Source organism: Odontesthes bonariensis, chromosome 3 (assembly GCF_027942865.1).
Source record: "Odontesthes bonariensis isolate fOdoBon6 chromosome 3, fOdoBon6.hap1, whole genome shotgun sequence".
Lineage (NCBI taxonomy): Eukaryota > Metazoa > Chordata > Actinopteri > Atheriniformes > Atherinopsidae > Odontesthes > Odontesthes bonariensis.
Window position 1 is genome coordinate 33,530,365 of NC_134508.1, and position 12,768 is coordinate 33,543,132.

General features: G+C 42.2%; 1 protein-coding gene across 1 annotated transcript in view; it reads left to right on the forward strand.

Moving 5' to 3' along the window:
* Positions 1 to 10,122, forward strand: part of LOC142376954 (dynein axonemal heavy chain 8-like) — a 54,077-nt gene extending 43,955 nt beyond the window's left edge. The window contains 28 exon segments of the mRNA XM_075460675.1: positions 25 to 128; positions 447 to 624; positions 707 to 873; positions 1,511 to 1,625; positions 1,628 to 1,725; positions 1,940 to 2,079; positions 2,167 to 2,267; positions 2,445 to 2,638; positions 2,735 to 2,890; positions 2,985 to 3,140; positions 3,230 to 3,412; positions 3,564 to 3,669; positions 3,764 to 4,016; positions 4,279 to 4,469; positions 4,550 to 4,671; positions 4,760 to 4,875; positions 4,964 to 5,166; positions 5,748 to 5,821; positions 6,559 to 6,711; positions 6,799 to 6,954; positions 7,405 to 7,521; positions 7,602 to 7,703; positions 7,813 to 7,973; positions 8,502 to 8,658; positions 8,742 to 8,894; positions 9,066 to 9,255; positions 9,429 to 9,550; positions 9,635 to 10,122. Coding sequence (XP_075316790.1) covers positions 25 to 128; positions 447 to 624; positions 707 to 873; positions 1,511 to 1,625; positions 1,628 to 1,725; positions 1,940 to 2,079; positions 2,167 to 2,267; positions 2,445 to 2,638; positions 2,735 to 2,890; positions 2,985 to 3,140; positions 3,230 to 3,412; positions 3,564 to 3,669; positions 3,764 to 4,016; positions 4,279 to 4,469; positions 4,550 to 4,671; positions 4,760 to 4,875; positions 4,964 to 5,166; positions 5,748 to 5,821; positions 6,559 to 6,711; positions 6,799 to 6,954; positions 7,405 to 7,521; positions 7,602 to 7,703; positions 7,813 to 7,973; positions 8,502 to 8,658; positions 8,742 to 8,894; positions 9,066 to 9,255; positions 9,429 to 9,550; positions 9,635 to 9,922 — 4,256 coding nt within the window. The 3' untranslated portion in view covers positions 9,923 to 10,122.
* The last annotated feature ends 2,646 nt before the right edge of the window (positions 10,123 to 12,768 follow it).

Consider the following 12,768-nt stretch of genomic DNA (forward strand, 5'->3'; position numbering starts at 1 on the left):
ACACCAGATGTTACTGATTTCCAGGGTTGGACAAACTGATGGAGGCCAGTAAGTCGGTGGCTCAATTATCAAAAGATCTTGAAGTAAAGGAAAAAGAGCTCGCTATTGCATCTGCCAAAGCTGACAAGGTAAATCAGATACGTCCAAGCTCCTGTGACCTGCAGATAAGATTGATGATGGATGGATGTTTATGAGCAACTTTCCTCCAATCAGTACTTCCACAGTAATGTAAAACCATAAAATTAAGAACAATTTGAGTTCTGTACATAGTGAGGTAGCAGAATCAGTTTATTCATAGGTTCAATTGTGGAAATTAGCTTCTGGTTTGATGTGAATAGCTGACAGAGGTTTTGTCATTTCTGAAAAGCTGTTTGAAAGCTCAACACCATGGACGCACGCGTATGATGCATTTGAAGGCATGAGATGTTATTTTTGCATTCACCAAGGTGCTGGCAGAGGTGGACAGTCAGTGCTAAAGCTGCAACCATTGTGAAGAATGAGTCCAAGTTGTGAAGGACAGAGCCCAGAAATTTGTGGATGGAATAGAGTATGAGAAAGCTATAGCTGAGGAAAAGCTGGAGGCTGCCAGGCCAGCTTTAGAAGAAGCTACAGCTGCAACTGAATGTGAGATATCTCTGACTTATTTGAAGATATTTACACCGTGCATTCTACGATATGTTACATGATATACTTAAAAACTCCACAGACATCAAGCCAGCTGACATTGCCACAGTGAGAAAATTGGCCAAGCCTCCACACCTGGTCATGAGGATCATGGACTGCTGTCTGATTTTATTTAACAAAAGTTAGACCCTGTTACATGTTGATCCAGAACGAAGCTGTCTTAAACCATCATGGTCAGAAGCACTGAAGGTAACAAATTTCCTTTTTCTAAAAATTCAGTTGTTGCAAATGATAAATATATGAATTCCACTCATATATTAAAGGAGACACATTGTGCCCTGAGGTCTTAAATGTGTCATGTTTGGTTGAAATACTACAGAGATATAACACAGCAGCTCTTTTCAAGCCCACATTTGCAGGCCTTTTTTTCAGTATTAGTTTTAGGAGGTGGAGTGAGCCAGCGGACTCAACTCTGCTCCTCTCTTCTGCAGGGTGTGCCTTTTTTGAGATTTGTTCTACAGCTTTGATGCTTCCCATGCAAATGTAAATTTGGACACAATTCACACCTAAAAACCCTTAAAGTGCATTAATATGTGAGAAGGTACAGTAGGTAGCCTGAAAGCTCATGAAATGAAAGAAGGCCTGTAAGAAGTTGGATTATTATCAAATTGATTTCTTAAGTAAACTTAACTAAACAAAAAGCAAGAACAAATTAGTCTTGACATCTGGCTTTTGGGTTAAAGCGAATGCAGCACGATTTAAAGTTGAAGATGGATGGGATGAAAAGATGGCAGCTGGATAATTCTGCTCTGAGTGCAAAACTGAGCGGCGTGTTCTTCCTCACAAATGGCATTTGCATGAATTCATTTTGTTTTGTCCTTTTCAGCTTATGAGTGGCTCTGGTTTCTTGACAAGCCTCCAGCAGTTCCCAAAGGACAGCATTAACGAGGAAACTGTGGAACTACTGCAGCCTTACTTTGACATGGAGGATTACACCATGGAAAATGCAAGAAAGTGTGTGGTAGTGTAGCTGGTCTGCTCGCATGGACTCGTGCTATGGCCTCATTCTTTGCCATCAACAAAGAAGTGTTGCCACTCAAGGTAAAGTTAAAGTTCATCATGTTGGCGACTGTTTTTTTTTTTTTCTTTTTCATTTTAGATTTGTCGTAGGCGGCTATTCTTCTCCAATAATGCCATTTAAAACTCTCTATTCTCAGCCTGTTTGAATCCATTTTAGGTAAATAGGTTGATTTAACCTCATTTTTAGCCCAAAGCCTTTTTATGCTACAGTATAAACTGCATTGTTTGTTTCCAGGCCAACCTTGCCATTCAAGAGAACCGTCTAACTGTGGCTAATAACGAGCTGTGCGCGGCAGAGACTCAGCTGGCTGAAAAGCAACGCAGAGTTTGACAAAGTCAAGGCCAAATGCGACGCCTGCAATGAAAGAGAAACAGGTGTGACGCACCCTTTTGAAAAATGTCCACGACTGCGTTGACTTAAATCTAGAGATTGTAGCTGACACAGGCGTCCTTGTCTTTCAGGAAATTGGTGGATGATGCTGAGATGTGTAGGAATAAAATGCAGGCTGCATCTGCACTTATTGACGGACTTAGTGGAGAGAAAGCTCGCTGGATCGAGCAACGCAAAGAAATTTAAGTCACAAATAAACAGGCAGGTTACAAAGGAAATGCAATTGAATATCAAAATGTTATATTCCAAGGGGGGTTAGTCTTTAAAGAGGTTCATTACTAGAATTCAGGATTGGTTCTTCAAGGACAGATTTAAAAGGTTTTTGATAATGGCTTTTATATGAGTCCAGCTGCTTCTGCCTTTGTTTTCAGACTTGTGGGTGACGTACTCCAGCTCACCGGCTTCTTGTCGTACTGCGGTCCATTCAACCAGAGTTTCCGTGATATGTTGTTGAAGGACATCTGGGAGGCGGAGCTCCGGAAGCACAAAATCCCTTTTACAGAAAATCTCAACATCATTTCTGCCCTGGTGGATGCTCCCAATGTGAGAACAATGCCAGCCTATTTTTATTTGATACTAGTCCTGTGAAAAGTAAAAAAAAATCATTTGAACCATTGACTATCATTTTTAATATTTAAGATAAGTGAGTGGAACCTTCAGGGACTCCCGGGAGATGACTTGTCAGTTCAGAATGGCATCATCGTCACAAAAGCAACAAGATATCCCCTCCTCATCGATCCACAGACTCAGGGAAAAGCTTGGATTAAGAAAAAGGAAGAGGCCAACGAACTTCAAGTATATAGCCAAATGATTTTCACTTGTGTCATTTTTACCCTAATTACACGCTTAAGTAAAGCATGTCGTAGAAGTAAACTGATTTCATGTTCAGGTCACGTCCCTCAACCACAAATTCTTTCGCACACATTTGGAAGATTGTATTTCCATGGGACGCCCAATGCTCATTGAGGATATATTTGAGGAGCTCGACCCAGCCCTGGACAACGTGCTCGAGAAAAACTTTATCAAATCTGGGACCAGTTTCAAGGTATTTTTAACCTTCATGTCCATTCAAATTTACCAATACAACTTTAAAATGTGTACACTCTTAAAATTGTCTTCAATGTTTTTTTATAGGTCAAAGTAGGAGACAAAGAGGTAAACGTAATGGATGGGTTCCAGCTCTATATAACTACCAAACTGCCTAATCCAGCATACACTCCAGAGGTCAGCGCAAAAACATCCATTATTGATTTCACTGTAAACATGAAGGGCCTGGAGAACCAGCTGCTCGGCCGAGTCATCCTCAAAGAAAAATACGTGAGTGTGCCATTTGTTCCAGAAACGCAGCTTGCTTTCCCCATTTGGTTTAAAAATATAACTTTATCTGTGATTGTTTTAGATAACTGTTTTTCCAGTGTAAGAATATGATATTGACTGGCTCTTGGTTTTTTTTCACTCATCTCAACAGGAGCTAGAAGCAGAAAGATTGAAACTAATTGAGGATGTAACTGCTAATAAAAGAAAGATGCAGGAGTTGGAAGACAATTTGCTGTACAAACTCAGCAGCACTAAAGGTCCTATAGTTACTGTTGTAGACTAATGCCAGTTTCTCCAGTCATACCTGTTCTTTTTCCTAAAGTGAAAGTGTGTCTGTTTGTCTGGTTAAAGGTTCTTTGGTTGACGATGACTCCATGATTGGCATTCTGACCACGACTAAGCAAACTGCTGCGGAAGTTAGTGCAAAGCTCAGTGTTGCAGCTGAAGCAGAAGTAAAGATCAATGTCGCTCAAGAAGAATACCATCCAGTTGCCTCTCGAGGAAGCACATTGTACTTCCTCATCACGGAGATGAGCATGGTCAATATCATGTACCAGACCTCCTTGGGTCAGTTCCTCAAAATCTTTGATCTGTCACTCGCAAGGTATGGCTTTATCGTGATTTAAGAAGTATGTCTGCACAGTCTTATCATAAGATGTTTGAGATTAAAGCTCGGAAACTATTCCAACCATTACTTCCTCTAATGACCAACAAATTGGTCTGGAAAGAACAATAGGTTGACAAAGATGTTTCTTTAACCACGCTGTGGTGTGGTCGTGTTCTTCAAATATGCTTTGTTCTCTGTGTCTTTGCCTCCCTCGTTTTTTTATGCTGATTTTTTGTTTTTAATTAATGCGCTTTTGCAGGTCTGAGAAGGCCTCCAAAACTCAGAAGCGGATTGCAAATATTATTGAATATCTGACGTTTGAGGTTTTCCGATACACAGTCAGAAGCCTTTATGAAAACCACAAGTTCATCTTCACACTCCTGCTGGCCCTCAAGATTGACTTACAGAATAACAGAATACAACACAACAAATTTCAGATTCTTATTAAAGGTAAGGTGTGCATCATTCCCAGGAAAAGTTGAATTGCCTTTTGGACTTGACATCTCTGAACATAATTGATGAAACAATAGGTGGCGCAGCTCTTGACCTGAAGACCTGTCCATCAAAGCCATTCAGCTGGATCCTGGATATGGTGTGGCTGAACTTGGTAGAACTCAGCAAGCTGCCACAGTTCACTAACATTATAAACCAGGTAAGCCATAGATCCACGAATGATCTGTACATCTGAATTCTTCATCTGCTTGTAGTGTCATCAGTTTTGGTATTGACATGGTTTGTAGGTGTCCCAAAATGGGAAAAACTGGAAAGCATGGCTCAATCTTGATGCCCCAGAGGAAGGCGTCACTCCAGATGGATACAACTCTCTTGATGTTTTCCATAAGCTTTTGCTGATAAGGTTGGGTCCTCCTACTTGAATGTTGATTACATGTTTGAATACACCATATTATAAAATGCAATCACCTCACAAGCTTTTTTTCTCACAGGTCTTGGTGCCCTGATCGCACCTTGTCTCAGGCCAGAAAGTATGTGGGAGACTCTTTGGGCATGAGATTCGTTGAGCCTGTCCTCTTGAACCTTCACAGCACCTGGCAGGAAAGTGATCCTCGCACCCCCCTCATTTGCTTCCTTTCTATGGGCTCAGATCCCACCGAACAAATCGAAGCACTTGCCAAGAAACTTAATCTCGGTGAGTTTGCCCTGTCCTGCCCCATTTTTTATTTTATTTTACTGAACTTTTTTATTTTCTTTTGAAGATGTAATGCCAAAATCTCCTGACGTCTGATTGTGTTTACATTCAGACCAGTTCCCAACTTGCGACGCTATCTACTTTTGATTCAGTTAGAACGGTATGAAACCCAAATTTTGTGATTGATGTCCCTGTGACCGTGGTAACCAACTGTATCCTGGATGTTGGTTGCTGTGTGCTCTTTGCAGTGGCACCTTGGGTGTTCACTGGGCAATCCAGCTCATGTATTTGTTTTCCTGAGCATAAATTCATTTGATTGTGGCTGTTAAAATTCCACTAATTGAAAGGTCTGTGGTTTGATCCGTGGCCCTTAATTGCCCGTAATGTTTCATCCTTGTGTAAGTGTGTGTGTTATGTTGTGTTAGAAAGATAATTATGTTTTGTATGTACAGTATAGTTAAAGGCCTGTGGCTTGTACTGCAAAGTCCTGAGTGGTGGATTAGACCAGGGGGGAAAGCACTATTTAAATGCACTCTATATGTTCATGTCTATGTAAATACTCCCACTGTTTCGGTTTACAGAATGCAGAGCAATATCTATGGGACAAGGACAAGAGGTGCATGCAAGGAAGCTGGTCAAGACATCAATGACAGAGGTGCTTTTAGAAGTTACTGAAGAAGTATAATGCATGAGTTAAGCCTTTCCAACTGAGGCAGTTCCAGGATTGGTACCAGTTCTTTGACCAAGAACTCCTCAATTCAGGGTCTGGAGGGAACCTGTGAACTCTGAGACCAGCTAACAGTTTGACCGCCATTAAAAAGATAAATAAATGAATACTGAGCAAGGGGAACATTTAGACGTAAAATCGATATAGCATCGAAAAGCTAATGATGTCATCTTTCATCTGATGTTTTAGATAGTGTTAATATTGCCAGTTGTGGTTTGCAAATGGCCATACACACAGAATTGACCATGTCTGAGTGGGATTTGTAATGGAAATCAGAGTTTATAAATAGCATTGCAGCCAGGGCTTAGAAATGCCAGCTGGCAGTATTAAAACATTACATACCATTTATAAGCCTAGATGCAAACTGCATTTGTGAAAGCACCCCTCATAGGGCGGTAATCATAAATGCTGACTGTGTTGTTGGAACGAACGTATATGACCACAAGGCTCAGGAGTGGCTCTCGTGCATGTGGACAAGCAAATGGTTTCATAGAAAGTTCACAAAGTAAAGCAGCTTCCAGCAGGTGACGGCATCTGGTGAATGCTTTCATGTGGGAGTGTATTGGATTGTCCTGATGTGCAAGCTAGAGTGTTGCTTCTTGCTTTCAACAGCAATGGCTGACTGTTTGACCTGATCCGTGGCTTTTGTGTCTGGATGTGTACAGGGAGGTTGGGTCCTTCTGCAGAACTGTCACCTGGGGTTGCAGTTTATGGATGAGCTGCTAGAAACTATCACAGTTACAGAGAGCATGCATGACACGTTCAGGGTGTGGATCACCACAGAGCCACACGATCTGTTCTCCATCACACTCCTACAGGTGAGACTTGACAACATCGTCATAAAAAGGAAGGTGTTAAAAGTTTTTGTACACGCACAGACTGTCTCTCACTCTTTACCTTTTAAGTCTTCCATCAAGTTCACCAACGACCCCCCCCAGGGAATACGTGCTGGTTTGAAACGAACATTTGCAGGAATTTCACAGAACCAGTTGGAAGTCAGCAACCTGCCCATGTGGAAGCCTTTGCTGTACGGTGTGGCCTTTTTACACACTGCTGTGCAGGTACTGCGCATTCTAAGTTCACGCGTGTCATAGTGGAACTTTATTTAAAGGAAATATTAAAAAAGAATACATGCTTTGCTCCTGGCACAGGTTATATGAGAAACAGAGTGAACTAACCATATTTAGAAGTACCGTAACCTTGACAATGGCACTACTTAATTTGGTAGCCTTTTTTTTCTTATTAATTTCATAATTGATAATGAAATCAATTGTGCCATTTTAATAATGCATTAGGCAAATTTTCCACCTCATTACCATATTGAGAATGTGTTGGCTTTAGTTTATTTTATAGCCTTTTGAAGTTTGAGTGGTTTGTATTTTCCAGTGTAGCACAAATCAACTCGTGTCTGTGACTTTTTTCCTCCAGTAGAAGGAAGGCTGTTCGTCATAATAACACAGGGATTTTCTGATTTTACATGGTAACCTTTTCTTTTTTTTTGGCTTTGTAAGGAACGACGTAAATTTGGACCCTTAGGTTGGAACATACCTTACGAGTTCAATTCGGCCGATTTCTCTGCAAGTGTTGAATTTGTTGAAAGACACTTGGATGATTGCGGCCCCAAGAAGGTGAGCGTTTTGCAGCCCTGGTTTAATATTTGTATGTCATCCTCCCTCCCTCACTCACTACTTTGTGTCCCCCCCCACAGGATGTGTCATGGATAACCTTGCGATACATGCTCGCTGAGGTGCAATATGGAGGAAGGGTCACAGATGACTATGACAAACGCCTGTTGAAGTGTTTTGCTCGTGTAATAATCCCAGTTTTTTTGTTGATTCGTGTGTTACAACTCCCGGTGTTTTATGTTGCATTGTATTACATTTGATACGACACGTGAAGCTCAATGTTCTTAATTACAGGTGTGGTTCAGTAAGAAGATGTTTGACCCAACATTTTGCTTTTACACGGGCTACAAAATTGCGGTGTGTAAGACAATAGAAGAGTACATGGATAACATTCAGAGTTTACCCACTGAGGATTCACCCCAAGCACTGGGGCTGCACGCTAATGCTGATATCACGTAAGGAGAGTGTCGTCATGATGAGGCATTAAAGCTGCGGTCGGCAACTTTTTTTTAGTCATATTAGCTTGAACTGTCATGGGATTCTGGAAGGAGAATATTAAATAGGCTGTTTAGGAAAAATAACGAAATCTGTAGCTCCCTCTGAAGCCTGTAATCATGCTTACAAAAACCGAGCGCTCCCGGCTGTTTTTAACCAATCACGTTAGGGTGGAGGAATCCTACCTGTCAATCACAGCTTGTGCACACGCTGCTGAGCGTGAGTCTGCCCCAGCTTGTGTGCGCTCACACTGGTGTGAACTCACGTGCACAACCTCGTCCACAGAGGGGGAGGGGTTTGGGGGGCGATTCGGAGCTTGTTAGAGGTTGGGGGAGGGACCTGAGAGTGTATCAGTTTGAATTTTCCGACTTTAGACTCGCAATTTTGAAAACCTGCCGACTGCAGCTTTAAAAGCGGTCTTGTTGTATTTACTGTACTTAGAGTCTCTGAGGTTATTGCATTTCTCTTCTATAATGAATGTTGACCAGATACCAGACAAACACATCTGCTGAGGTGTTAGACACAATCACAAATATTCAGCCCAAGGAAAGTGGAGGGGGATCTGGAGAGACTCGGGAGTCCATCGTCCACAAAATGGCAGAGGACATGTTGGACAAACTGCCCGCTAATTACATTCCACATGAGGTCAGTTGGTAGGATCATTAGGTTTTTTACAGGCCAAAGTACACGTTCTCTTAATCTAAACTCTGTAACTTTGATGGGTTCAGGTCAGAGCCAGACTGTTGACAATGGGAGCTCTTAACCCAATGAACATCTTCCTACGTCAGGAAGTGGATCGAATGCAAAGGATCATCTCTGTGGTGCGCTTGAGTCTGACTGACCTGAAGCTGGCCATTGATGGCACAATAATAATGAGTGATGTAAGATTTCTGATTCCTCAGCACATCGCTTCATATTTGCTTCTTAAGATACGCACTTCTCTGTATGTTTGTTACTCAGTTTTTTCATCAACGATTGTCTGTTAGAGTTAGATTAGATTTTCAGGAGGCTTTAAAATGCTTTCAAACTCCTGGTATGTACTTTGTTCCTAGAACCTTCGTGATGCTCTGGACAATATTTTTGACGCTCGTGTGCCCAGCCTGTGGAGGAAGATCTCCTGGGAGTCTTCCACTCTGGGCTTTTGGTACACCGAGCTTATCCAGAGAAACAAACAGTTCTACAGTTGGGTGTTTCAAGGAAGGCCCAAAGCGTTTTGGATGACGGGTTTCTTTAACCCTCAGGGTGAGTTTGTGGTTTTGATGGAATGAGGCCTTTTACAATGTCAAACACTGAGTTGGCTGCATTACTGGTTAAGACCTTGAAGTTTTGAGCATGATGGAGCTGACACGTCTTAAAGACTTCCAGCAGCTAAAGTTACACGTTATTAGACCTAATGTTTACTTGAATGTTTGCAGGTTTTTTAACAGCCATGAGACAAGAAGTAACCAGGGCGAACAAAGGCTGGGCTCTGGACACAGTCACACTGAACAACAATGTCCTGAAGAAGTCAATGGAGGAGATCACAGCCTCGCCAACGGTGAGTGGGTGTTTTCTGCTCACTGGAAATGTGAAAGGAATTTAACCGTGTGCTATTTTGTTATTGAATGCCTTTCCTCTACAGGAAGGGGTTTATGTCTATGGTTTGTTCCTGGAAGGGGCTGGTTGGAACAGAAAGAACATCACTCTCATCGAGTCCTCACCCAAAGTACTCTTCACACCCATGCCTGTCATCCACATGTTTGCCATCAAATCCAATGCTCCTGTGGATCCGAAGCTGTACGCCTGCCCCATCTACAAGAAACCAAGGCGCACAGACCTCAATTACATCACAGCAGTGGTGCTACCTACTGTCCAGTCACCAGACCACTGGATCTTACGTGGGGTTGCTCTGCTCTGTGACATCAAATAATAAACAACTGTATTACTTTTTAATGTTGTCCAAAAAACAAATAAACGTTTTTTCTGCAGATTAGGTGAATTACTTGTTGACTATGTATGTGAGACTCATCTATGGAGCCATTGATCAACTACTTAAGTGATAAAAATATTACATTAGTTTGCTTTGAGGGCTTACCACTTATCACAAGGACGTTAATGAGCCAGTGAGTAAGTAAAAGCTCCGGTGGCTCCAGCAGCTCTTTTCTTACCATGGAGATCATATATGATGTCTATGGTCTCACCTCGCCCTTCTTCTTCTTCTATTTTGTTGGCAGTTGGCAAACAACTTTTGGAAGCATTACCGCCACCTATTGAAATGGAGTGTGAGTCTGGGCGAAAACTATCTCAGCTAAATATAAAAAAATAAGAATAGATAAATAATTAAAAAAAGGTATTATATCCTTCTAATCAGTCATGTGGCTTCTAGATAGTGAAAAAGGTACTTAAAGCACATCTCACTTGAGTTCTTCTGTAGTATTGTTTTAATGTTTAATTGCACACTTTCTGACTCTAGTCCTAGGATGAGGTGCTGCCTCTCCTGGTCAAACCTGACACGTTGCTCTATTACATGCTCCACGGTCTCAGTAGCACCACATACACTACACTTTCCATCAGCATGCTTTTTAAAAACAAATAGCGTACTGTTCAGACCAGAACGCCCAAACCTCATCCTAGATATGATGTCCTCCTCTTTGGTGGGTCTTGCTGTTGGTCTAGCATGACCAACCACCCCTTGGATGGCAAAGTACTTTCTCCCAGTAGCTGCACCACTCCACTCACTCTGCCAGATCTCCCTGGACTTTGTCTTGACAAGTGACTTTATCTCTGACTTGCTATAAGCTACTTCTAAGGTAACCTCAGGGGTCACACATGCTTTCTTTGCGTACTTATCCGCCAACTCGTTCCCTCGTAACCCAACGTGTGCTGGTACCCATAGGAAGCTGATATTGGTGCCTGAGTTTATGAGTCCATTTACCATCTGTGCAATTTCTAAAACAATATCCTGTCTGGACTCCGACATGGTACTCTGAATACTCATCAGGGCAGAAGCAGAATCTGAGGCAATTAGCACTCATACTCACACATTCCTTGGTCTATTCCCCTCTATCCAGGTCAAAGCAGCGAGGATGGCTACTAGTTCTGCGGTGTATACAGCAAGATCATTGTTTAGCCTTTCTTTTTTGCACATCTTAAGCTCTGGTACTACAAATGCCACACCCACTTTCCCGTCAGGTGACTTTGAAGCGTCTGTAAAACACACAAGTTTATCCTTGTACTGAGCTCTGATATGGCACTCAACCATTTCTTTGCTGAACTCCTCTTGCTTCTTCAACTCTAGAAGTGCTAAATCTATTACAGGTTCCTTTAACAGCCATGGTGGTACAACTGAATATGTGACAGCTGCACACAGAGTAAGTGCCTGCAGGCCTCTGCCTTATGAGGAACCACCCACCCAAAGCTTCTACCTGGTTTATCTTTCTCCTGGCAGTGAGTTCACACAGATAGACTGCTGTGGCCTTCCCTTTGCCCTCTGAGGTTAGCCCAATAGACTAAGGCCAGCTGATCTCTCCTTATATGCAGTGGCATTTCCCCCACCTCTACCTGTATAGCATTAACAGGAGTCGACTTCATTGCTCCACAACGCGTTCTTACGGCTTTATGCTGAATAACATCCAGTTTTGCCCGGAGCGTCTTAGATGCAGATCTGTAAGCCACACGACACATCCATAGTCAAATACAGACCTAATAAGGCTGATGTATATCGTTCTCAAGGCTGACCTGTTGGCTCCCCAGTCCACCCCTTTCAGACAGCGCATGACATTCAGTACCTTTTTACATTTCTCAATCATTTTTTGCATGCGAACAGACCAAGTTAATCTCTTATCTAACCACAGGCCTAGATATTTAAAACAGTTTACTCTCTCTAGTTCTGCGCCTGATAACTTCAGCTTCAAACCCATGGGAATGTTCTTTCTAGTAAAAAACAAGGTTTTAGTTTTGTCAATAGATATTCTAAATCCCCATTCAAGGGCCCACGCTTGGACATGGTCTACTGCCTGCTGCATTTTACGCACAATGAAATCAACATTTCTGCCCCTTATCCACATTGCACCATCATCTGCAAACAAAGCAACATGGACAGATTCCTGCACCTCTTTAAAGACATCATTAATCATGATCAGGAACAATATCGGGCTGATAATGCTTCCTTGCGGAGTGCCGTTTTCCACTGTATATTCACTGCTGAACTCTTCATTAATTTTGACCGTGATTCTCCAGCCTGATAGGAAATCCTTGACCCACTGAAACATTCTACCCTTGATACCCATTTGCCTGAGTTTAATTAGGAGTCCCTCTCTCCAGACCATACCATAGGCCTTCTCTATATCAAAGAATACTGTCAGTACTGTCTCCTTATCAACTTGGGCTTTCCTTATTGAGTCTTCTAAGGCCACTACTGGGTCCATGGTGCCCCTTCTCTGCCTAAATCCACTCTGGTAGCTGTACAAAATATTTCTCGTTTCTAACCAGTAAACCAACCTATCATTCACCATTCTTGCCATTATTTTACCCAGCTGTGAGGTCAGCGCTATAGGTCTATAGTTTGATGGCATCTTTACATCTTTCCCAGGCTTCCTAATAGGGATTATTACAGGGATTATTATTACAGTCAATTTCTCCAACATAATGTAGCATATCTCATCCCTTCCTGGGGTGGACCTACCCACTTTCTTTAACGCCCTATTCAATTCACTCAGGTTAAAGGGCGTATTTAGAGCATTCTGCTGCCCCATCTCCTCCTCTAACATATGCCTG